The sequence below is a fragment of the Schistocerca gregaria genome, chromosome 5, assembly GCF_023897955.1.
Source record: "Schistocerca gregaria isolate iqSchGreg1 chromosome 5, iqSchGreg1.2, whole genome shotgun sequence".
Classification (NCBI taxonomy): domain Eukaryota; kingdom Metazoa; phylum Arthropoda; class Insecta; order Orthoptera; family Acrididae; genus Schistocerca; species Schistocerca gregaria.
In genome coordinates, this window is record NC_064924.1 from 558,650,564 (window position 1) to 558,677,661 (window position 27,098).

At 42.1% G+C, this 27,098-nt stretch overlaps 1 protein-coding gene across 1 annotated transcript in view; it reads left to right on the forward strand.

The window, feature by feature from the left end:
* The window catches only part of LOC126273408 (tigger transposable element-derived protein 4-like), a 110,078-nt gene extending 100,182 nt beyond the window's left edge, over positions 1 to 9,896 (forward strand). The window contains exon 2 of the mRNA XM_049976958.1: positions 9,622 to 9,896. Coding sequence (XP_049832915.1) covers positions 9,622 to 9,896 — 275 coding nt within the window. The remainder of the gene's footprint in view (positions 1 to 9,621) is intronic.
* The last annotated feature ends 17,202 nt before the right edge of the window (positions 9,897 to 27,098 follow it).

The following is a 27,098-nucleotide window of genomic DNA, read 5'->3' on the forward strand; positions in this document are numbered from 1 at the left end:
ATTATCGCACCCAAATGCACTCCACTACATCAACCTTTGATGTTTATTTTTACAGGCAGGTTAAATATTTTAAGAAAAAATTGAAAATGCTCTCGACTTGCTAAAAAGTAGCCTTACAGAGAGACCGATCCTAGGGAAAATTCCATAGCAATACATTCTTTAATTCTGCATCAGTTTAGAACACCTGCTATCACAGAAAAGGCCAACTACGCCTGATTCGCATCGAAATTGATCGAAAAAAGAACAGTCTTTTTGAGTCCGAACTAACTGTGCGTTCCGGTAACGCTTTTGAAAAATCCGTGCACCTGCAAGGCAGTAGCTATCGTTAAATGTGCGTGGTACGCTAAGAATTTGTGTTTCAGTTGATCTGGTGACAAATATCATCCGGTAGTGTGTTCCAGCACAGTGAGAGATGCAAGCAAGCGACAGCGAGAAAGACGATTCCATGACCCATACTGTAACAAACTGCACATACGTTTGAACAAAAGTTTGCATGTAATGATTGGGTTTTCAGTGAAATTACTACGGTGAAAGTGACTATTTGTGAATAATCTTGCATGATATATTCTGTTCAATGATATTATGTACGATAAAATTGAAACAATTTTAAATTGTAAATTTGTGGTAAGCTCTTATGGTACCAAACTGCTAAGGTCATCGGTAGCTAAGCTTACACACTACTTAATCTTAGACTTAACTTAGACTAACTTACGCTAAGGACGATACACACACCCATACCAGAGGGAGGATTTGAACCTCTGACGGGCGAAGCCGCGCGGACCGTGACCAGACGCCTCAGACCTCTCGGCTCCCCCGCGCGGCGAAATTGAAACAAAAAGTACGGGAGCAGGATATGAAACCGTACCGTCAGTATTGCAGCCGTTAACCATAACCACTGCTCTACGCCAGCTTAGTCAAAACAGTGATAATGTTACGGGTACCGGTGGTACGCACAAGACTTCAACATCGATATTGTCGGAAAGTAGGGGCCGTTGCAGAAAAAGTCACTAGTTAGGTACTCAGGACAAGTCCCTCGACAGACTCATCAAAATTTATGACTAACGGGTCTAATGGTCCCCTCGCAAACGAAAATTGTCAGTATCTAAAGACTGTCGAAGCTTTACCGTTAGTGTGTAAAACCAGGAGTTTCCTTATTTGTTTTTACGTTGACAGTCATGCTTTGACCAACCTTTTGATATTGACGACTTGAACTTAGTAACGATGCTGCTGTGTTTGCACCCTGCACTTAGGTGCCCATTATAATATCTGAGGACAGTTGTCAGTCAACCGAAAACGAATATAATCGATTTGTTATTATATTTTATTGCGATCAACCCAGTTAAAGTTAATAATAAGTGGTCTCTGCGTCCCTCACCTACAATATCAGGTCTTACAAGTACAGTTCTGGTGATTGTTGAAGGGAAGCTGAACGCTCGATCGTATGTCTTAAGAAATGTAAACCATATTGTCCTGTGCTTAGTGAGCAAGTTACCAAATGGCATATTCTAGCAGCATAATACAAGATGTCACACTGCAGTTCACAGTTCAAATACCTTGAAGAACGAAGGATTCTTGACTGCCATGTCCTGTCCCGTGATTTGTCATCCGTATGGCATCATTTGGGATGTGATGGGAAGATGAGTACTTTCACACCATCCTCCAGCCACGATTCTTGATGAACTGACACACTATATACTGAGGGACAAAAATCGTGGGCCCTCTCCTAGTATCGTGTCGAACTTCCTTTTTCTGGCGTAGTGCAGCAGCTCAGCGTAGCGTGGCTCTACAAATCGTTGGCAGTCCCCTGCAGAAATACTGAGCCATGCTGCCTCTATAGCCGTCCATAATTCTGAAATTGTTGCCTGTGCAGTGTTTTCTGCGCGAACTGACCTCTCGATAACGTCCCATAAATTTCCGATGGAATTCGTGGCGGGTGATCTCGATGGCCAAATCATTCGCCCGAACTGTCCAGAACGTTCTTGAAACCAATCGTGAACAGTTATGGCCCAATGACAATTCCGTCTTCTTTTGAGAAGATGAAGTCCGCAGGTGGTCTCCAATTACACACACACACACACACACACACACACACACACACACACACTCACTCACTGGCCATATCGGACTCGAGAGTCCATTACCGCAGCAACGTATTTTCGCCATCTGTCCCTGTCTTGCGCTATTTCCTTCCATTCACCTTCAATACCTAGGTACCTCAAATCAGCCTTCACATTGTCCTCCCTTCTAGGCCTCGCTCTCCCCACAGGACGTTTTCCCTCTAAGTGCCCTACCAGTACTCTGCGTGCTGCCGCAGCCTACGTGATTTAATAATACTGATTATGTCAGGGCTTGAATAAAGTTTGTGAACCTCTTCGTTATGCAGTTTTCGCCACTCTCCGCTAATGTCATCCTTTTTGCTCCGAAAAGTTTCCTCAAAATTTTGTTTTCAAATACTCGAAACGGCTTTTCATTTTGCACAGTGAGAGACCAAGTCACACACCCATACACCATAACTGGTAGAATAACCGTTTTGTATATTCTAATCTTTAAATTCCTAGACAATATCCGTGATGAATGTAATCTATTCAGTGGGAAGTAGCACGCATTTCCCGCCCGTAATCTCTTCTTCAGTTCGGATTCAATCTCATTTCTCGAAGTGATGTCCACGCCTAGATACTTAATGTGTTCACTTTTTCAAACTACATGTCTCCAACTCTTTAACCTTTCCTGATCTTCTGCTATTGACATTCTAGTAATAACCAGGTACTTAGTTTTGTCTTCACTAGTCGTTAGACCTACATCTTAACTAGCCTTGATTAACGCATTCGCATTTGCTGTTACAGATTCTTTCCTATCGCTAATGATGTTTAGATCATCTGCATACCCTAATATCTTAATATTTCCATGTAACTGCGCACCCTCTGATTTATCTGCTTCCATTCGTACAGTATACTCTAGGGCTAAATTAAAAAGCAGCGGAGACAGGGCATCTCCCTGCTTAAGTCCGTTCTTTATTACAAATTCTTCTGACTCCAATTTCCCCACGCGTACTCTACCTTTTGTGTTTGTCAAACTCGCTTCTATAAGTCTAACATACTTCTTTGGTATTCCAAGTTCCAAAAGAATTCTGTACAATTTTGATTGCCAATACTGAATCATATGCTTTTGTAAAATCTATGAAAAGTTTATGAACTGGTTCATCGTATTCCCATTTCTTTTCCAAAATTTGACGCAGGGTGAATATTTGGTCTATAGTTGATCTGTTCCTCCGAAAGCCAGCTTGGTAATCCCCCACAATTTCATCTGCATATGGTGTAAGCCTGCTTAGCACAATATTCGAAAAAATTTTGGAACATACTGGTAATAGCGATATCCCTCTATAATTACTACAATCCATTTTGTCGCCCTTCTTAAAAATTGGAATCAGAATCGACTCCCGCCACTCTTCAGGTATCATCTCCAATTAGCGGAGCATAACTATTTCCAGTTAGTGATCGGTTCAGTTTGGCCAGAGGACCCAGTCAGTTCCATGTAAACACAGCCCACACCATAATGGAGCCACCACCAGCTTGCACAGTGCTTGTTGACAACTTGGGTCTATAGCTGCAAGGTGTCTGCACCATACTCTGACCCTACCGTCAGCTCTTACCAACTGGACTTAGGACGCGTCTGACCGCGCCACGGTTTTCCAGTAGTCTAAGGTCCCACTGATTTGGTCACTTAGCCCACGAGAGGCGCTGTAGGCGATGTCGTGCTGTTAGCAAAGGCACTGACGTCAGTGTGTGCTGCCTAATTAGAACCAAATTTCGCAGCACTCTTCTAACTGATACGTTCGTCTTACGTGCCACATTGATTAGTGCTGTTATTTCAGACAGCGTTGCTTGTATTTTAGCACTAACTCTACACATACGTCGCTGCTCTCGGTCGTTAAGTGAAGCTCTTCGGCCACTGCGTTGTCCTTTGTGAGTGGTAATGCCTGAAATTTGGTATTCTCGCAAAACTCTTGTTACTGTGGCACTCGGTATTTTTCATTCCCTAACGATTTCCGAAATGGAATGTCCTATGCCTCTAGATCCCACTACCGTTCCGCGTTGAGATCTCTTAATTTCCGTCGTGTGGCCTTAATCACGCCGGAAACCTTTCCACGTGAAACACCTGAGTACAAATGGCATCTCCGTCAAAGCACTGCAATTTTATACCTTGTTTTCACGATACTACCGCATCTGCATATGTGCATATCGCTATCGTACGACTTTTGCCACCTCAATGTGTGATTCAGACACTGCAAGAAATTCCTAAAGATGACATTCGGAGGCTTATGCTTCCATGTCACAACAAGTACAAGACTGCGTACCCACGGAGTATCGCCTCAGTTGTGCGGCTGGATTCGTGACTTACTGTCAGAAAGGTCACAGTTCGTAGTAATAGACGGAAAGTCGTCGAGTAAAACGGAAGTAATATCCGGCGTTCCCCAAGGAAGTGTTATAGGCCCTCTATTGTTCCTGATCTATATTAACGACGTAGGAGACAATCTGAGTAGCCGTCCTAGATTGTTTGCAGATGATTCTGTCATTTACCGTCTTATAAAGTCATCAGATGATCAAAACGACTTGCAAAATGCTTTATATAAGAGAGCTGTATGGTGGCAATTCACTCTGAATAAAGAAAAGTGTGAAGTTATTCACATGAGTACTAAAAGAAATCAGCAAAACTTCGATTACGCTGTAAGTGACACAAATCTGAGCGATGTAAATTCAACTAAATACTTAGGGATTACAATTACAAATAATCTAAATTGGAACAATCTCATAGATAATATTGTGGGTAGAGCAAACCAAAGACTGCGATTCACTGGCAGAACACTTGGAAGGTGCAACACGTCTACCAAAGAGACTGCTTACACTACGTTTGTCCGCCCTGTTCTGGAGTACTGCTGTGCGGTGTTGGACCCGCATCAGGTGGGACTGACAGATGACATCGAAAAAGTACAAAGAAGGGCAGCTCGTTTTGTATTATCGCGAAATAGGGGAGATAGTGTCTCAGACATGATACGTGGATTGGAGTGGCAATCATTAAAACAAAGGCGTTTCTCGTTGCGACGGGATCTTCTCATTAAAGTTCAATCACCAGTTTTCTCCTCCGATTGCGAAAACATTGTGTTGGCACCCACCTACATAGGGAGCAATGATCATCACGATAAAGTAAGAGAAATCAGGGCTCGCACGGAAAAATTTAAGTGCTCGTTTTTCCCACGTGCCGTTCGAGAGTGGAACGGTAGATAAGTGGTTTATTGAACCCTCTGCCAGGCACTTTATTGTGAATAGCAGAGTAATCACGTAGATGTAGATGTATTACTTCCTGTGGGGGTCGCAACTTATACTGATGTCGATGATGAACATCGTCCGAATAGAATAAAAATTCAATCATTTAATACCCATAATGCGATGAAAAGCTCCACAAAGTTTGAAAGTATCAGACAGTGCTTGAAGAACTAACACTTTCCATCTCCATCAGTGTAGTTAGAGACGAAGAGATCGGAACGAAGCAGAGAGTCTAATGGACTGAAAAGCCACAAGTACAAAAGAAAACTTGCCGAGAGTGGCAGACAGATGAAGCAAGTCTTCGATATCGACCCTTCCACATTTTGACGACGTCTGAAAGTCGCCAAGTTGTCGTCTCTTAGGGATACCAGGACAAGGACGGTAAAGGGCCACTTCCCTGAGCGGCTGTGCTCTTAGTGGAGCCGTGTTAGGCGGCAACACGGAGTGTCAGCTGGCACGCCCCGCCCAGAGTAAAGCGATCACCACGCGCGGACGGATTTACGGCTCTGGAATTAGACGCGCGCCTCCCGTCGAGGACTCACGCATGCCCGCCTAACGCATTGTTCGCACGTGGATCGTCCGCTATCCGGCGCCCCGAAATAAAAGGACCTTCGGAGGGGGGGAGGGGGGGGAGGGGGGGAGGGAGCCACTCCGACACGCCGTCAGTTCCGCGTGTCACAGAGGCTTAGCAAACTTCACACCTCCCGCCGGTGCTGAAGGAATTTTGTCGGCGCACACCTGCGTCCTGCTCGCTAGCTTCTGTGACACCAGTTTTAGCTGCCAATTTACGACACTCCTGAATTTATAACGAATGACAAATGGCTCTTGCTTTATTCCGTAATCCATAAAATGTTGTTCCTCTTTTCGGTTCCTTTATCTTGTGTGTGTAGCGACTGAAACAGTTCCGCGCCTGCTGATTAGAATAACTTAATTAAACCAATATTTAAACTTCGAAAAATGGAAAGTAAGTTTTATTTGCTGTATACTTTTCCTGATGCACACAGATGAATACCCTGAAGATACGTTCCTACAAGCCAATCGCACAGCATGGAAAAAATCTGAACATTCAATTTTTTCTTAAGGTTACGGTAGTTGAATTCTTGGAAGGTGCAGAACTGTGAGTTTGAACTGGGTGTTGTCATTTCTCTCGCTGTAATTACATATGGGCCTAATTGCCCTTCTCGTCAATTTTATCAACTGTACACACGAATGGGAAACTTCAGTGTCAAAATGTAAGAAAGTGAGGGAAAACCATTACATAGTTACATTACTCTCATGGTTATGATGGAGTGTCTAACAGAATATTAAGGTACTGTGCTGCACATGTTAGCCCTGTATTTAGCCATATTTGTAATTTTTCCTTTAGGAATGGTCAGTTTCCTGAGCGATTAAAGTACTCAGTAGTAAAGCCGCTTTATAAAAAGGGAGAAAGGGATAATGTAGATAATTTTAGACCTATTTCTATGCCATAAGTGTTTGCAAAAGTTATCGAAAAGGTTGTGTATGTAAGATTAACTGATCATTTTATATCACATGATTTGCTATCAAATGTACAGTTCGGCTTTAGAAGTCGTTTGACAACTGAAAATGCCATATTCTCTTTTCTCTGTGAGGTACTGGATGGGCTAAGCAAAAAGTTTCGAACGCTTGGCGTATTTTTTGATTTAACAAAGGCATTTGGCAATGTTGATCTCACAATATTGCTTCAGAAGTTGGACCGTTACAGAATAAGGGGAGTAGCTCACAGTTGGTTCACCTCTTACTTTAGCAACAGGCAGCAAAAGGTCATTATTCACAATGTTGATAATGTCTGTGATGTGGGATCTGAGTGGGGTACTGTCAAGTGGGGGATGCCACAGGGATCAGTGTTGGGGCCGCTCCTGTTCCTTATTTATATAAGTGATATGCCCTCTAGTATTATGGGTAACTCTAAAATATTTCTGTTTGCTGATGACACTAGCTTGGTAACAAAGGATGTTGCGTGCAACATTGACTCGGTTTCAAGTAGTGCAGTACATGACCTTGTAGAAAATAAGCTAACGTTAAATCAGAGTAAGACAAAGTTTTTAAAGTTTGTAAGACACAATTCAACAAAACCTGACGTTTTAATCTCACAGAACGGGCATATGATTAGTGAAACTGAACAGTTAAAATTTCTAGATGTTCAGATAGATAGTAAGCTGTCGTGGAAGCCCACTTTCAGGATCTTGTTTAAAGACTTAACACTGCCATTTTCACTATTCGAACGGTATCAAAAGTGAGTGATACTTCGACACGTAAATTAGTCTACTTTGCTTATTTTCATTCACTTAGGTCGTGTGGTATTATGTTTCGGGGTAACTCTTCCCATTCTAGGAGGATATTTTTGGCTCACAAACGGGCGGTTCGGGCAATAAGTGGTGTGAGTTCACGAACGTCTTGTCGACCTCTGTTGACGAGTCTGGGTATTTTGATATTGGCCTCTCAATATGTATATTCCTTATTAACGTTTCTTGTTACCAATATTAGTTTATTTCCAAGAATAAGCAGCCTTCACTCGGTTAATACTCGGCAGAAATCAAACCTCCATTTGGATCGGAATTCTTTAACTCTTGTGCAAAAAGGTGTGCAGTATACTGCTGCATCCATTTTCAATAAGCTGCCACTCGAATTCAAAAATCTTAGCAGTAATCCACTCGCTTTCAAATCAAAACTGAAAAGTTTCCTCATGGGTCACTCCTTCTATTCTGTCGAGGAGTTCCTTGAAAAATTAAGCTGATTCTTATTGTATTGATAATAGCGTTTACCTTAAACTTATGGACTGACTCTTTTTCAGGTTCATGAACGTTTATTTTTATCTGTTATTACTTTTATGTTGTAATTTCATGTACTGACACGTTCCATGACCTTGGAGATTTGGTCCTCAATTGGTCCTACGGAACTAGACGCGTAAATAAATAAATAAATAAATACAAATCATTTTATTAATAGGAATGCAGTTTTATTTCACACCGTCTGTGACGTCTGAGCGGAAAAGTTTTGCAAAAGTCTTATAAGTTCGGAATTAAAATGAAAAATTACGCAAAGATCTAAGTGCTACGTTCCACTTCCATGGGAACACTGCTTACACACGGAATCATCTCAAATATTTCTGAGTGGTAACAAAGCACACACTATTGACGTTACTGACGAATAATAAAACTCAAGAAAATCGAGCATGCCTAACAGGTCCCTCTCTTTTTCAGCGCTTAGTTTGTTGGTCAATGGACGACGAGGAATATTTCCTAGTATGGGAATATCATTCACTAAAACCCCAAAATTAAACGACATTTTGTTTGGTGCGGCCCGCCGTGGGTACCTCTGCTGTGGCAACCTCTTCGTCTCAGAGTACCACTCGCACCCTACGTTCTCAGTATACAGCCAAATTGTGATTATTTCAGTTCACATAGCATTGGGACGGTTCTTTCTGAGCAACATCCGTCCTTTGTTACGTACGGCTTTCTTTGAATTTTTAGCTTAGTATTGTTCAGTATGTTTCTAGTCTTGCCTTTTCATCATAATGCACTGGACACAAAACACTCAACTCGAAAATAATAGAAATCAAGTGCTACTGCTTCTTACTTGTAGGAGAGCTGGTGGGAAACAAATTATTACATGTTTACTACCATGGTCTGACACGCCCGCCACATTTCTTCAGGTCACGCACGATCAAAGGAACTTACAAACTGCTAAATCTAGAGGCGGTATTTTGAAATATGCTCATACCTCTGATAGCTCTAACCTATCTCAAATTACTAGCCATGGTCCGTTCGATGGTTTACAGGAAACAAACTAAAATATTCAATTTCGGTACTTCCAGCGTTTCCCATTTCGATGCTTCAAAACGATAAACTACCACGGTCACCTTTTGGGAACCATATAGTTTTAGATCCGTCAGTTGGCATCAGAGTCTTTGTAGTAGTGCTGAGTAGCTCAGCAACATCGAGGACAGTTCAGCTGACTTAAATGACACAGCAGGATCGGAACACTGCGTTCAGTTTCTTGTGTACAGGTGAATGAACTATAAATCGGATAGTAAATTGAGCACAGGTGTATCATGGATTTTCAGCAGCGTTAATTTTGGAATTGTTTTCGTAATTTCGTCAAATGATGAGATCATACAGTAAAATTGTAAATTACAGTAGCTCAAAAATGTTCATTCCATCACTTAGTATCAATGAATATTCTTCTATGACATGTTTTAAAATGATACGTTTTTTGGGATCATCTCTGATACGAAAAATATTTTAATATTTCAATTATTGCATCATCTTTTTTTTAGATATGGCAATTAGAAAATTCTACACACTAGCTGAGCTACGAGATATGGTAAACAATTTTCTCATCCAAGATTATGGTGATGGAGATAAAATAGAGATTGTTGGAGTTCCCTCTGACAGTTTGGATGTTGTTTCTGACGCTGAAGAATTCGATCTTGACATATTGGAAGACACTTATCCTGATGATGTTCACGGTAGGCTGGAAGTTGATTCAAGTGCAATTCCAGTTGCTGATACCGGTATAACACCTCTGAGTGAAAACGATCCTAATACTTAGGTGCCCAAACGGTCAAAGAAGAGTGATTTGAAAACGAAAAAGTTAGTTTCTGTTTGACATAAAGTTCAGCTCTATTACGAAAAGACTTTTGGGCATAATGACGATATCAAGAGTGCTATGGAACAAGTAATTTCTTTCAAAAATCGGTGATAGAAGTGTTCGAAACGCTATCTGATGCAGAAATAATTAATTTTATTTTCAAAGAAAGTGTCAAATACGCTGTAGAAAATAACAGACGTAGATTTACGGCTTCAGTAGACTGTCTTCGCTAATTTTTAGGCTTTTTCATGCCCTGCACGTTGATATTCCTTGTCACAGACAAATGTACTAGTCCGAAAATGAAGACTTGCATTAGAAGTGTCAGAAGACTTTTCTCCAGAAACAAACAAAAACTTGCATTACAGCGACAATGCTAATGTGACTAATAATAATATGGCAGCGCGAAATTTCAAGATACGCTCACTCATTGACAAAAAGAATAAAATCCATATGAAGTTTGGCGTTTGTCCCAAAAATATGAGCATTGACGAGTAGATGGTCAGACACTATGGCAATAATTATTTCAAACAATTTATTAGGGGTAAACCCATAGGGTTTGGATTCAAGCATTGGACAATGTACTGCACCGAAACAGGATACTGCCTTCATACAGTTATGTACACTGGGAAAAGGAACGATGGCAATGAGGTGAAAGATTTGGCTGCATCAGTCGTAAGGAATAACATATCTGTGCTCAAAAATCCTTTTAATCACAATTTTTATTTTGACAATTTTTTCGCTAGTTTCTATCTAATGAAAACCTTAAAAGACCGGAACGTAGCAACAACAGGAACATTTCGATTCGACTAGATAAATAACTGTGCTATCAAAACGGATAGTGAACTCAAAAGAAAACCTCGTGGAGCAATAACTACAGATCTGACGTCAAAAGTGAAATATTCTGTGTTGCAAGGAAATATAGTAAATATGTACGAGTTTTATCAAAACATTAAGGAACATGTGCGCACAGCAAAGTACTGGTCCAGACTGGAGAAAAAAACAAGGAAAAATACTGCAGCGTCCGTAGAATAAAGTCATGGGTCGAGTAGACAAACTTGATTGGTACATAAATAAATAGAGAATAAAAACCCGTGGAAAGATAAGGTATTTTCCAATACTCAGAAACATAACTGATACTATAGTAGTGATGCTTATGTATTATACTGGCATGCTTATAGTCATATACCTTTTTGGACTTTAGGAGGCAAATACCTAGAGGCAACCTGCAAACAGAGTCTATTTCTAACCCTAACAGTCTCAGAAAAGCATCACTGCAGAAAAGGGCTCAGAAACGTGTTCCAGAGATAGTGACAAAGAGTCCTTTGGGACAGTATTTAGACAGAACGTGCGAAGGAAAACAAAGAAGATGTGCAATATACAAGAGGAATGTAAGAAAACAATGTAGCAAAGGTAACGTTGGCTTACATATGGAATGTATGGAACAGTGGCATCAGTAAATTTTTTTACAGACATAAATGTAAAACATGTATTCAAACGAAATGCAATGTAGTTATTTCCAGATATTTAAAGACAAACGGAACTGCTACAATATTATCACAAACAAAATATATTCCGATTAACTTATTCATTTTATGTTCATGGCATCTGTCACGATGCCCGTTTGGGACTTTTTGGAAAAACTGTTAAGTTTTGATAAGAGTATTCCATAGACAAAACTGGAATGTCAGGTCCCAAATCTCTTATGAAGATGAACAGAATTTCACAGGAATTTTAAGAAAAAAAGTTAACTGCTACTAAGAGGTCTGCGTCCTTAGTTTACGATCTGCAGTTCTTTCAGCCTATCAGGGAACTACTTTTTTCTTCTCGTTGGCGTCTTGCAACAACTATTAATATGTTTCCGAGGTCGTCGGTGGCGTTAAACAAATTGCCGATGTTACTCATAAGGTAGAGTCAAATGAAAACGAGATGCAGATGGAAACAAAGTAAGTAAACTGTCTATAATTTCAAAATTAATCGCCATAACTGTTAGTACATTTGTCCCACTGTGAGACAACACAGTGAATGTGTTCATGGGAAAATGTTTACGGTCGCTTACGGTATCATGACTGTACAGAGATGTGCATTTCTTCATCCAAAGCAAATCGACTTTACGAATACCCTTCTTCGGGGCTCCAAACCTGCGAAACTCGCATGGGGAGGGATTGGGACAGTATGGAGATGTGTAAGGGCTTCCCCTCGAAACTTCTGCAGTATTATCGAAAAACCTTGGCAATATGTTGGCGGGCATTATCATCCAACAGAATGACGCCGTCCGTCAACAGTCCCTGGCGTTTGGACTTCATGACGCGCTACAATCCACATGGACACTTGGCAAAAATTGAAGCGCGCCGTCAAGGTTAAACGCCCAGAAATGCTCTATTGCAGCATGACGCCCGCCTACATGTTGCTTTGCCAATGGTACCAAAGTTTCGCTTACAGCCCCGACCGCCGCTAATGCGATTTCCATAGTTTTCGAGTCGGAAGAAAGAAACTCGTGGTGCCGATTTGCGTCGGACGAAGAAGTGCACGCCTGAGTAGACCCATCGTTTCGTAGGCTAACGCAAACTTTTTTCTGTGAAGGCATTAATCGTCTTGTCTCACAGTGGGATAAACTTATTAATAATTACGGCGATTACTTTTGAAATTATAAACAGTTCACTTACTTTTTCCATCTGTCTCTTCTTCATTTGAATGCCATTAATAGACACAGCAGAGCAGGGTTTTGGCAGAAAATGTAACACAAGTAAATAACTACAAAACACCTATGTCATTTCGAGAGACACCTTCACTCTATAATGTTTTTATTTGTTTATCTGGCAAACCTTGTTGAAAACTTTTGGAACTAATAGCAGTAATATCTTCTCATAAACAACCACACGTCCGTGTACAACAGATTTCAAATTTTTTGTCAAAAAATTACATGGATACGTTACAGCCTCCTATTGCAAAAAACTATCACTGATGAAACCAAAGTTTCAGGCAAGATTAGAAAGTTCTGCTTGTGGGTCTCCATTGACTGGAGAAGGTCACTGTAGCTGTGGCCGAAACGTTGGTTTCATCTTTTGTCAGTTATTTACAGTATTTTGCGGTGCCGTACCCAAATACCTTCATGTAATTTTCAGACATCTACACTGTCTTTTGCTTGCTTCAATTTTTAAGGTTTCTAGTATGTTTTTGGGATTCAGTGAAAGTGGTGTGAGCTCTATTTTCATTCGATGTGCCAGCCTTCATATTTTCCACCGGATATTTTTTAAATAGAAATCTTTAATAGTCGTCGATATGTTACGCCGCAGAGATTCTGAGTACAAGCAATGTGATCTTTGGTTGCGAGCAGAATTGTCGTTGCCAGTAGCATTAAGTGAGACGTAAATGAGTGCGACAGGTATTTGTTGCGGTGCTGAGCGGTCTGGAAATAACTAGCAGAATAACCGAGACGCAAGTGCAGAGGACGTTGCATTTTGGAAGTGTGACTTAAAAAGATTTTCAGGTAATGTTGTCCCTGCTCTGCTTGTTCGCGCGTAGTTTATCAAACGTTAGAGAAAGACGAAAACTCAGCAATTTTCTCGTTATTGTTTCGGGTCGGTTCGTTTGATTGTCCAGAGGTGATTAAACAAAGTTATCTGGTGACATGGCTTGCACTCAGAGTTTCACCATTCCCTTACCATTTCAGTAACGTCAAATTAAATATTTTTTAATAAGACGTGATTTTTGTAAAAATATTTAATTGCTAAGGGACCAGAGTTTCGCAATGCAATTTTTGAATGCTAGCCTCCTTTTCAGTCATTAAGAAGTCGAGTTTTGACCACCGTCACCTCACTAAGCTTTATTTTGTGATTGTGTGTCGCCGCATTGAAGTACAGCATGATGTACCTAGCATAGCTGCTTCTTCTTGCATAGTACTGAGTACTGGGCAAAGCTTCTTTCCTTTAACTGGTTTGTTGCTGCGCTGTTTTTTCTTTTTTTTACCGTTTTCGAGCAGTAATATTAGGGTCAAATCATTTAGAGTTAAGCTTTGTGTTTCAAAATTATTATCAGTTAGTTTATGTAAAGTTTAGTTCAAATTTCATTTCTTTATAAGACATTCCTATTCTTACAGTGCAATGTTACATTCGCGTGTGCATAATTTGATGTTTAGAATTTTGCTTAGTCAGTTTGCTTGTATTAATTTACAGGGCATTTTAATAGAAGCATTTTGCGCAATTAGTCTTTCAAAATTCGTTTTGTATTTTTATGTAGAACTTTTATTCTGAGAGTTTTGTGTGCTGTACTGTGACGTCACTCATTGTAGTACTGTTCACTGCGCTACGTAATATAGAATTTCACACCACAGTTCATTTTGATTACAGTTTTGGGTCTGATTATTTTGGTAAAAGTTAATTCAGATACATTTATATACTATCAGATTGATTTGGCGAATGTTATGAGGTAGTGAGTATGTAAACATTCCACTTGCATTGTTCAAGTTAACATTCAGCACAGACACACGCGGAAGCTATAAGAACAGGAAACCAGTACCAACCTGCTACAACATAAATAACAGTTACAAATAGCTGCGTTGCTATATACTTCTTTTTTCATCAACTAAATCCGATATCCTGCACAATATCCAATGATTTCTACTTTGTCTTGTCTTTTTGCCTATTTGATTTGCCTTGCCTTCACTATTTCATCTCTCGAAGCTACACTTTTGTCTTCTGTTGTACTCCTTTCCTCTGTTTCAGTCACTCGTTGCCCGAACAGCACCGCAATCGTTGCAACTATGTCATGCCAGCACGAATGACTCTTTTAGTTGCTTAATCACCATGGGCGAGTCCTGGATCTTTCACTATGGCCTGCGCGCAACTACACAGAATTCTGTATACTCATGTTCTTTCTGGCGGGTAACGAGCATCCTGGGCCGACCTTAAACAACCCTGTACTTTGCCTATAGTTTTGTATATCACATTGATATTCCGTTTTCCCAAAATGTTTCCTAAACGGTCTGTGACGTTCTTAATAAACTGAAACAAGACCTTGGATTTCGCAGACGGCAGTACGCTTCTGCGACTTCATCTCAATGTCCGCAACGCGCTTCGTAAGCCCGGGAACAGGTCCTTATTCTTTAAGAAAGCGGTGGTGAGATATTACATTTTCTCTCGCAATAAAAAATGAAAAACGTTCGTAATTGTAGGATAGTGCTGGATATTTCAGTGTCAAAACTAGACTGAAGGTTCTAAATCATTCGGCCTATGCGCTTTATGTCTATGACGGGGAGGTGGAATAGCTGTAGCACACAGTATATATTTACGTCGGGATTCTTACGGGCAAGCAGAAGCAAGCAGATACGTCTTTATTCATTTCCTTCTACCTCCTTCCCCCTCTCCCCCCGCCCCCCCTCACGTTTCACTATAATGCCCTCAAATAAATTATGCTACGAGAACCCTTCTCCTTTTAACACGCTTGCCAACTTTCTGAGGCTAGAAGGAAATAGTCTCTCTTAAGTTTCGGTGCCAGGCTTTTTCAAATCCGGTAACGTCTTACGTGGAACTTTTTTCTATCTTTCCATTCGTCTTTCTGCAGCCTTTATCTTTGTTTATCGTACGTTCAACACATGCCTTCAAGTTTTTCTTCGGAACCATTCACGAACTGTAGACAGCAGCAAACCCCGTGGCACACATGTTACGGACTATTGTGAATTATTTTCCAAAGTGGCTCCTTTGTCGTCGGCGCGCTGGGTCAGTGTTTGTTACGATACAGGAAGCAAAGAAAAAAGGATCTAACATACAGCTGTCACTGAAGTCCCTATGGTGACAGAACAATACATTAACGACTAACGTTTCCGGTTTCCAGTATCAAGTGGATAGTAGCACATACGATGTCAGCTACAATTACGTTAATCGTTGTCACAGTATGGTATTATTAACTGAATATTTATTTGTTTTGATACACAAGTGTTAATGTCTCATGGTTATTGGTGTACTTCTCTACTCTGAGCTGGGTAATTTGTATTGTGTAACTGATAAAACTATGAAGATAGATTGAAATATGTGCCACGGATTCCATGTTGGAATCCACTTGATAACTGGATGCACTGCCGAAAACGTCAGTGCGGTTAGATAAATGTGAATAATTTGCAACTCTGGTTTCCTTGGAAATATTTATTTATTCCTTAATTTTTAATTAGCGAGATTAAGTCCTTCAGATGTTTTGTTAAATCTGACCAGGTACCCTCAGAAAGTAGGAAGTAATATAACAGTTTAAGTTTCCGTCCGTGACGAGGTCATTAGAGATGAAGTACAATCTTGGATTGGAAAAGGGTAGGGAAGGAGATTGGCAGTTTCATTTTCAAAGGATCCATGCTTTAAGCGGTTAAGGGCAGCCGCAGAAAACCTAAATCTGAATGATAGGGTGAAGAACAGAACCCAGGTTCTTGTGAATGAGAATTCACTGTCCTAGCCTCGTGCAGTAACCTCATCACAATATTGCTCATTATAGTGTATGGATAGGGAAAGAGTTAAAGGTAATTATAACATATAAAACATTAGTACTAATGAACTTGGTAAACTGGTTTAAGAACGTTTGAAGAGTCCACATTATTTACACATTAATCCAATTATTTGATATGGTTATTAACTCAAAGCAAGTTATGTCATTTTTTATTTGTTCGCTGCTCATTATTTATTTGTTCGACGGGATCTGAATAATTACTGCAATATATTTTTTGTGAAAGTAGGTATGTTCTATTCTGCACTCCAATATACCATATTAATTCCCCACTCTTTTGCCCAAAAAACTATTTTTCAACATAATCTCTGTTCAGTGTGACGGCGTTAAGTCGTCGGCATAGCACCACTATGTTGGTCGACGTCGAAGCCGAAATCTGGGTGCACCAGTAACCTCGCGTCGTCGACGTACTCTCGGTGCACAGTGCATCGTTCATTGGGCCAAAGCTTTGGAAGTCGGAAGGTGCGGGATCCGGGCTGTAGGGAGGATGCGGTAGCACAGTCCAGTGACGCTTTGTGAGCTGCTTTCGTTTGTGCAGACTTGTGTGAGGCCTTGCGTTGTCGTGGTGAAGGAACAGTTCGTCTGCATTTTTGTGGCGACGAACAAGCTGAAGTCGTTTTTTCAGTTTCCTGAGCGTAGCACAATACACGTCTGAGTTTATCGTTACACGAGGGAGGGCGTCAGACAAAATAACCCCTTGAGAGACCCAGAAGACCGTCGCCAAGATTTTACCGGATGAGGATGCAGCTGTGGCTTTGAACGTTTTTGTTTCTGAGAGGTGATAGGCGCCACTTCATGGATTGCCGTTTTGTTTCTGGTTCCAATCGGTGTACCCATGTTTCATCGCTTGCTACGATGTTCGACAGAAACTTGTCACGATCAGCCTCGTAACTCGCAAAAATTTCGCGTAGATGGCCCTTCGTTGCTCTTTACAGCCTTCTGTTAGGCTGCAACGAATGTAGCGGCCCACTCCTTTGAGTAGAGCAACTGGTGGACGGGTGTGCCACCACCATCAATAGAGACGTCCAGCTGAAGAGTGAGGTGTTTGATTGTGATCCTTCGATCACCTTGAATGAGAGTGCCCACACTTTCCAACATAGCAAGTGTCATGCGGCCGGCCAGCACCCCGGAGATCGGACAGGTTTGCGCGACCTCGTTGCGATGATGACAGACGCGTTGCTCAACAGCTCACCGTGCTTTTGTTCACTGTCAGGTCTCCATAGACATTCTGCAAGCGCTTATAAATATCTGTGATGCTCTGGTTTTCCGTCAAAACTACACTACTGGCCGTTAAAATTGCTGCACCACGAAGATAACGTACAACAGATGCGAAATTAAACCGACAGGAAAAAGATGCTGTGATATGCAAATGATTAGCTTTTCAGAGCATTCACACCTACAACGTGCTGAAAGAGGAAAGTTTCCAACCGATTTCTCATACACAAACAGCAGTTGACCGGCGTTGCCTGGTAAAACGTTGTTGTGATGCCTCGTGTAAGGAGGAGAAATGCGTACCATCACGTTTCCGACTTTGATAAAGGTCGGATTGTAGCCTATCGCAATTGCGGTTTATCGAATCACGACATTGCCGCTCTCGTTGGTCGAGATCCAATGAGTGTTAGCAGAATATGGAATCGGTGGGTACAGGGGGATAATACGGAACGCCGTGCTGGATCCCAACGGCCTCGTATCACCAGCAGTCGAGATGACAGGCATCTTTCCGCATGGTTGTAAGGGACGATGCAGCCACGTCTCGATCCCCCAGACAACAGATGGGGACGTTTGCAAGACAACAACCATCTGCACAAACAGTTCGACGACGTTTGCAGCAGCATGGATTATCAGCTCGGAGACCATGGCTGCGGCTACCCTTGACGCTGCATCACAGACAGGAGCACCTGCGGAGGTGTACTCAACGACGAACCTGAGTGCACGAATGGCAAATGTCATTTTTTTCTGATGAATCCAGGTTCTGTTTACAGCATCATGATGGCCGCATTCGTGTTTGGTGACACGCGGTGAACGCACATTGGAAGCGTGTATTCGTCATCGCCATACTGGCGTATCAGCCGACGGGATGGTATGGGGTGCCATTGGTCACACGTCCGGTTCACCTCTTGTTCGCATTGACGGCACTTTGAACAGTGGACGTTACATTTCAGATGTGTTAGGACCCGTGGGTCTACCCTTCATTCGATGCCTGCGAAACCCTACATTTCAGCAGGATAATGCACGACCGCATGCTGCAGGTCCTGTACGGGCCTTTCTGGATACATTAAATGTTCGACTGCTGCCCTGGCCAGCACATTCTCCAGATCTCTCACCAATGGAAAACGTCTGGTCAATGGTGGCCGAGCAACTGGCTCTTCACAATACGCCAGTCAGTACACTTGATGAACTGTGGTATCGTTTTGAAGCTGCATGGGCAGCTTTACCTGTACACGCCATCCTAGCTCTGTTTGACTCAATGCCCAGACGTATCAAGACTGTTATTACGGCTAGAGGTGGTTGTTCTGGGTACTGATTTCTTAGGATCTATGCACCCAAATTGCGTAAAAATGTAATCACAAGTCAGTCCTAGTATAATATGTTTGTCCAATGAATACTCGTTTATCATCTGCATTTCTTCTTGGTGTTGTTGTTGTGGTCTTCAGTCCTGAGACTGGTTTGGTGCAGCTCTCCATGCTACTCTATCTTGTGCAAGCTTCTTCATCTCCCAGTACCTACTGCAACCTACATCCTTCTGAATCTGCTTAGTGTAGTCATCTCTTGGTCTCCCTCTACGATTTTTACCCTCCACGCTGCCCTCTAATACTAAATTGGTGATCCCTTGGTGCCTCAGAACATGTCCTACCAACCGATCCCTTCTTCTTGTCAATTTGTGCCACAAACTTCTCTTCTCTCCAATCCTATTCAATACTTCCTCATTAGTGATCTACCCATCTAATCTTCAGCATTCTTATGTAGCACCACATTTTGAAAGCTTCTATTCTCTTCTTGTCCAAACTAGTTATCGTCCATGTTTCACTTCCATACATGGCTACACTCCATACAAATACTTTCAGAAATGACTTCCTGACACTTAAATCTATACTCGATGTTAACAAACTTCTCTTCTTCAGTAACGCTTTCCTTGCCATTGCCAGTCTACATTTTATATCCTCTCTACTTCGAGCATCATCAGTTACTTTGCTCCCCAAATAGCCAAACTCCTTTACTACTTTAATTGTCTCATTTCCTAATCTAATTCCCTCAGCCTCACCCGACTTTATTCGACTACATTCCATTATCCTCGTTTTGCTTTTGTTGATGTTCATCTTATAACCTCCTTTCAAGACACTGTCCATTCCGTTTAACTGCTCTTCCAAGTCCTTTGCTGTCTCTGACAGAATCACAATGTCATCGGCGAACCTCAACATTTTTATTTCTTCTCCATGGATTTTAATACCTACTCCAAATTTTTCTTTTGTTTCCTTCACTGCTTGTTCAATATACAGATTGAATAACATCGGAGAGAGACTGCAACCCTGTCTCACTCCCTTCCCAACCACTGCTTCCCTTTTATGTCCCTCGACTCTTATAACTACCATCTGGTTTCTGTACAAATTGTAAATAGCCTTTCGCTCCCTGTATTTTACCCCTGCTACCTTCAGAATTTGAAAGAGTGTATTCCAATCAACATTGTCAAAAGCTTTCTCTAAGTCTACAAATGCTAGAAACGTAGGTTTGCCCTTCCTTAATCTAGCTTCTAAGATAAGTCGTAGGGACAGTATTGCCTCACGTGTTCCAACATTTCTACGGAATCCAAACTGATCTTCACCGAGGTTGGCTTCTACTAGTTTTTCCATTCGTCTGTAAGGAATTCGCGTTAGTATTTTGCAGCTGTGACTTATTAAACTGACAGTTCGGTAATTTTCACATCTGCCAACACCTGCTTTCTTTGGGATGGGAATTATTATATTCTTCTTGAAGTCTGAGGGTATTTCGCCTGTCTCATACATCTTGCTCACCAGATGGTAAAGTTTTGTCAGGACTGGCTCTCCCAAGGCCGTCAGTAGTTCTAATGGAATGTTGTCTACTCCCGGGGCCTTGTTTCGACTTAGGTCTTTCAGTGTTCTGTCAAACTCTTCACGCAGTATCGTATCTCCCATTTCATCTTCATCTACATTCTCTTCCATTTCCATAATGTTGTCCTCAAGTACATCGCCCTTGTATAGACCCTCTATATACTCCTTCCACCTTTCTGCTTTCCCTTCTTTGCTTAGAACTGGGTTTCCATCTGCGCTCTTGATATTCATACAAGTGGTTCTCCTTTCTCCAAAGGTCTCTTTAATTTTCCTGTAGGCAGTATCTATCCTACCCCTAGTGAGATAAGCCTCTACATCCTTACATTTGTACTCTATCCATCCCTGTTTAGCCATTTTGCACTTCCTGTCGATCTCATTTTTGAGACTTTTGTATTCCTTTTTGCCTGCTTCATTTACTGCATTTTTATATTTTCTCCTTTCATCAATTAAATTCAATATTTCTTCTGTTACCCAAAGATTTCTACTAGATTTCATCTTTTTACCTATTTGATCCTCTGCTGCCTTCACTACTTCATCCCTCAAAGCTACCCATTCTTCTTCTACCGTATTTCTTTCCCCCATTCCTGTCAATTGCTCCCTTATGCTCTCCCTGAAACTCTGTACAACCTCTGGTTCTTTTAGTTTATCCAGGTCCCATCTCCTTAAATTCCCACCTTTTTGCAGTTTCTTTAGTTTTAATCTACAGCTCATAACCAATAGATTGTGGTCAGAGTCCACATCTGCCCCTGGAAATATCTTACAATTTAAAACCTGGTTCCTAAATCTCTGTCTTACCATTACATAATCTATCTGAAACCTGTCAGTATCTCCAGGCTTCTTCCATGTATACAGCCTGCTTTTATGGTTCTTGAACCAAGTGTTAGCTATGATTAAGTTGTGGTCTGTGCAAAATTCTACCAGGCGGCTTTCTCTTTCATTTCTTTGCCCCAGTCCATATTCACCTACTACGTTTCCTTCTCTTCCTTTTCGTACTACCGAATTCCAGTCACCCATGACTATTAAATTTTCGTCACCCTTCACTATCTGAATAATTTCTTCTATTTGATCATACATTTCTTCAATTTCTTCGTCATCTGCAGAGCTAGTTGGCATATAAACTTGTACTACTGTAGTAGGCATGGGTTTCGTGTCTATCTTGGCCACAATAATGCGTTCACTATGCATTTTGTAGTAGCTTACCCGCATTCCTATTTTCCTATTCATTATTAAACCTACTCCTGCATTACCCCTATTTGATTTTGTGTTTATAAACCTGTAGTCACCTGACCAAAAGTCTTGTTCCTCTGCCACCGCACTTCACTAATTCCCACTATATCTAACTTCAACCTATCCATTTCCCTTTTTAAATTTTCTAACCTGCCTGCCCGATTAAGGGATCTGACATTCCACGCTCTGATCCGTAGAACGCCAGTTTTCTTTCTAGCAATTTTAATGGCCAGTAGTGTATATGATAGCTCTGTGCTTGGAACGCACCTCCGTAAGAGATGTCATTTTGAAGGCTACGTATAGCTTTGGGAACTTCTTGAAACTATAGCGGCTGAAGTGGAAATATTCCACTATGTTCGACAACAAATTCAGCATTTTTCTCCCGAAACTGATTAAGCAGAAAATAGTGTTGCATTGTATACCGAGGGACCCTCGTACTCGTAGCAAGTGCTTCTTCTTTCTCTTCAGCTTCAGCTGTTTCAGAACCTGTTGCACCCTCGTTCGGTGCAGTGCACTCGGCAAATCAATGCTTCGATGACGTCAGTAGCTGACCTCGATCGAGAGGGCGGGTGAAATATCTCATTTCTGACGGGAAATGTGTCCCCATTCCGGAATTAAAGTGGCCGACTAGCAAGGGCCGAGTGTCAGGTGAGACGGCGAGTACAGATTTATACTCTCATTTCCAAGTCGCAGCGCGGGGCTTGTTCTCGGCGGCACTCGAATTCCCGCAGGTGTACGGACCGCGAGGCGCCCGCGGTACGTACACGGCCGGCCGGCGCAGAACACGCCAGCCGACACGCCGTCGGCGCCGCGACGACAGCCGAGTAAATCTCACGGCGCGACGGCCGCGAGAGCGGGGCCGGGAAAAGCACCCGGCGCTGCTCCGTCTGCCCCACCCGTTTGTCATCAACAAGACGGAATTTCGTGTATGAGGGGCTTTCTGTCATCGGCAGGACAAATTCATTCAGTCACTGTGAAAGCTGTGCGTCGAAATCACTCACAGTTTTGTTTTCTGTAACATGCAAACTGCTCTTTAAAACGTTCCACACATAGGAGGGCGAATCAGAAAGTCTATGCCAATGAGATTCGTAGAGATAATTACAAAAATATGCTGCTCGAAATAATCACATGACCAAAAAATAATTAATCTAGAGTAAAGAAATTACGGGAATACATTTGCCTAGGCACCATATTTAAGTGATTAAAATTGCAAGATCACAGATTAACGTAGCCGCGAGATAAGCTATTGCAAATGTGACATGCTGCTACTCTGATAACCAGCGTAACGGCCAGAATGTTGAATGCGAGCAATCAAAAGTGCCTGCGCTGTTTCGTACAGGTGCGGGATGTCAGTTTCTGAGATGGAGTCCCATGCCTGCAGCACTTGCTAAGTAAATACAGGTGCGGTTAAGGGGGGTAGGACGTCAAATGGGCCGACTTGGAGCAGGAGAGGCATCACACGACATTTTCATAACCAGTGTCTATACTTTTACCAATAAATTCATAAAACTTTGTCTGTGTTACCAGGAAGGATTCAGGATTCAAACTCATTGCAGTGGAAATTCGAAAACTTAACGAAATAAACTTTTTTACGTGTCAATTTTCATCATCTTTTGACTCGCTAATGGCAGCATTTGTTGCTATAGGTACACTTTTCTTCATAAGTTAGAGAGATTCATCGATGAATTTTGCACGGCACACATACCATACGTACAGGTAAATGAAACTCTAGAATTAATTTAATTTATGAAAAAAACGAATGAGCTGTTGTATTTTAAACTTCATGTTTAGAAAGAACACAAATTTTATAGTTAATTACCTCAATTTTTACCACAGTTTTTAATAGATTTTGAAAATCCTAGAGTTTCATACACCTTTAAGTATGGTTTGTAAGCTGTGCAAAATTTATCGAAGAATCTCTCTTACTTATGAAGAAAAGTGTACCTATAGCGACAAATGCAGTCATTAGTAAGTGAAGAAAGTGATGAAATTTCACATGTAAAAAAATTATTTCTTTATGTTTTCGAACTTCCACTGCTATAAGTGTGAATTCTGAATCGTTCCTGGTCATGCTGACATAGTTTTATGAATTTATTTGTAAAAGTATAGACAGTGGAAATTAAAATGTCCTGTGGTGCCTCTCTTGCTTCTAGTCGGCCCGTTTGACGTCCTACCCCCCTAATGCTGCTGGCGGATGAAGCTGGAGTTTCCGAGGATGTCAACTACAGGGTGTTTCAAAAATGACCGGTATATTTGAAACGGCAATAAAAACTAAACGAGCAACGATAGAAATACACCGTTTGTTGCAATATGCATGGGACAACAGTACATTTTCAGGCGGACAAACTTTCGAAATTACAGTAGTTACAATTTTCAACAACAGATGGCGCTGCAAGTGATGTGAAAGATATAGAAGACAACGCAGTCTGTGGGTGCGCCATTCTGTACGTCGTCTTTCTGCTGTAAGCGTGTGCTGTTCACAACGTGAAAGTGTGTTGTGGACAACATGGTTTATTCCTTAGAACAGAGGATTTTTCTGGTGTTGGAATTCCACCGCCTAGAACACAGTGTTGTTGCAACAAGACGAAGTTTTCAACGGAGGTTTAATGTAACCAAAGGACCGAAAAGCGATACAATAAAGGATCTGTTTGAAAAATTTCAACGGACTGGGAACGTGACGGATGAACGTGCTGGAAAGGTAGGGCGACCGCATACGGCAACCACAGAGGGCAACGCGCAGCTAGTGCAGCAGGTGATCCAACAGCGGCCTCGGATTTCCGTTCGCCGTGTTGCAGCTGTGGTCCAAATGACGCCAACGTCCACGTATCGTCTCATGCGCCAGAGTTTACACCTCTATCCATACAAAATTCAAACGCGGCAACCCCTCAACGCCGCTACCATTGCTGCACGAGAGACATTCGCTAACGATATAGTGCACAGGATTGATGACGGCCATATGCATGTGGGCAGCATTTGGTTTACTGACGAAGCTTATTTTTACCTGGACGGCTTCGTCAATAAACAGAACTGGCGCATATGGAGAACCGAAAAGCCCCATGTTGCAGTCCCATCGTCCCTGCATCCTCAAAAAGTACTGGTCTGGGCCGCCATTTCTTCCAAAGGAATCATTGGCCCATTTTTCAGATCCGAAACGATTACTGCATCACACTATCTGGACATTCTTCGTGAATTTGTGGCGGTACAAACTGCCTTAGACGACACTGCGAACACCTCGTGGTTTATGCAAGATGGTGCCCGGCCACGTCGCACGGCCGACGTCTTTAATTTCCTAAATGAATATTTCGATGGTCGTGTGATTGCTTTGGGCTATCCGAAACATACAGGAGGTGGCGTGGATTGGCCTTCCTATTCGCCAGACATGAACCCCTGCGACTTCTTTCTGTGGGGACACTTGAAAGACCAGGTGTACCACCAGAATCCAGAAACAATTGAACAGCTGAAGCAGTACATCTCATCTGCATGTGAAGCCATTCCGCCAGACACGTTGTCAAAGGTTTCGGGTAATTTCATTCAGAGACTACGCCATATTATTGCTACGCATGGTGGATATGTGGAAAATATCGTACTATAGAGTTTCCCAGACCGCAGCGCCATCTGTTGTTGACAATTGTAACTACTGTAATTTCGAAAGTTTGTCTGCCTGAAAATGTACTGTTGTCCCAAGCATATTGCAACAAACGGTGTATTTCTATCGCTGCTCGTTTAGTTTGTATTGCCGTTTCAAATATATCGGTCATTTTTGAAACAGCCTGTATGTTCTCAATTGAAGACAGATCTGGTGATCGAGCAGGACAAGACAACATGTCGACCATCTGTTGAATATGTTGGGCAACAACAGCAGTATGTGGGCGAGCGTTATCCTGTTGTAAAACACCCTCTTGAATATTGTTCTTGAATGCCATCACAGCAGGTCGGATCACAAGACTGACGCACAAATTTGCACTCAGGTTGCGCGGGATAAGCACTAGATTGTTCCTTCTGCCATACGAAGTGGCACCTCAGACCATAACTCCAACTATAGCTCGAGTGTTTCTAGCACGCAAACAGGTCGGTTGCAGGTCCCCAGGCAGCCTCCTTCTACCCAACACACGCCATCACTGGAACCGAAGCAAAACCATTTTTCATCAGAAAACACAGAAATCTCCGTCCTGCCCTCCGATGAGATCTCGCCTGCATCATTGAAATCGCAACTGGCGATGATTCGGTGTCAGTGGAATGCACGCTAAAGGGCGTCTGACTCGGACCAGTAACCGATTTGTAACAGTTCGTTGTGTCGCTGTGGCACCAAATGCTGCTCAGATTGCTGCTGCCCTAGAGCCATATGCCAAACACGATGGTCTTCTCCCTCGGTAGTGACAGGTGGCCGTCCGGAGCCTGATCTTCTAGACTGTAAATTCCCGTACCACCACTGCCAGCAGTCACGTGAAGTTGCTAAATTCCTGACAAGGCTTTCTACAATATCACAGAAGGAACGTTCAGCTTCTCGTAGCCGTATTACCCGATCCCGTTCAAACTCTGAGTCGTTGGTAATGGTGTCTTTCTCGCTTTAAAGGCATTCTCGATTAACATCAAGTCACCACATCATATATCAAATGTAACTAATGCTCAAGGCCGTTAGAGCATGTATTTAAGGCGAACCTGATTTGCATCCTCATAGTGGCACTACTAGCCCCACCTTTATGCGCCTGTACAAAATGTCAAGAGACATCATCTTTCAGATGTAGAAGCAGGTGTTGCGATTTTATATTCCGTCAGTGAATATTAAGTGTTGAACGTACCTTACCCTGTTCTTCTTCATGGTCCCCTCACTGGTTCAAACATTTCTTCCGTCTGGGCACTAAATTTTAGAGGCATTTACAGTACAATTCGTCTGACTGGCTGTGGAACCATATCACTGTCGTGCTGGCAACGTCTTCAGCGGACCGAAAGCGTAGAAATCACCAGAGGTGAGGTCCAAACTGTATGGAGGGTGGTCCAGTAGACTCCCCCACTGAAATGACCGGACGCTGTCGGCAGTTACGATTGCCAAACGTAGCCTCGCATGGCGGAGGGCAACCACAACGTCCACGCCGAGAATCCCTCCGTGCTTCTTCCTGATGACACCCGGCATATGTGACAGTGCATAACAATAACTGTAGGTAATGATAGTAGGACCTAGTGGCAAGAAATCCAACAGGAGTGGTCCACAGATATCCCAGAACAGCGTTAGCATCATTTTCTCAACAGACGACACTGAACAGAATCTTTTTTGTCTCAGGTGAATCTGGATGATTCCGTACCATGTTTTGCTCCTTCGATTCTGCTGCCAGCTGCAGTATCCACGTTTCATTGGCAGTAACAATGCAGTCCAGAGAACTGTCACCCT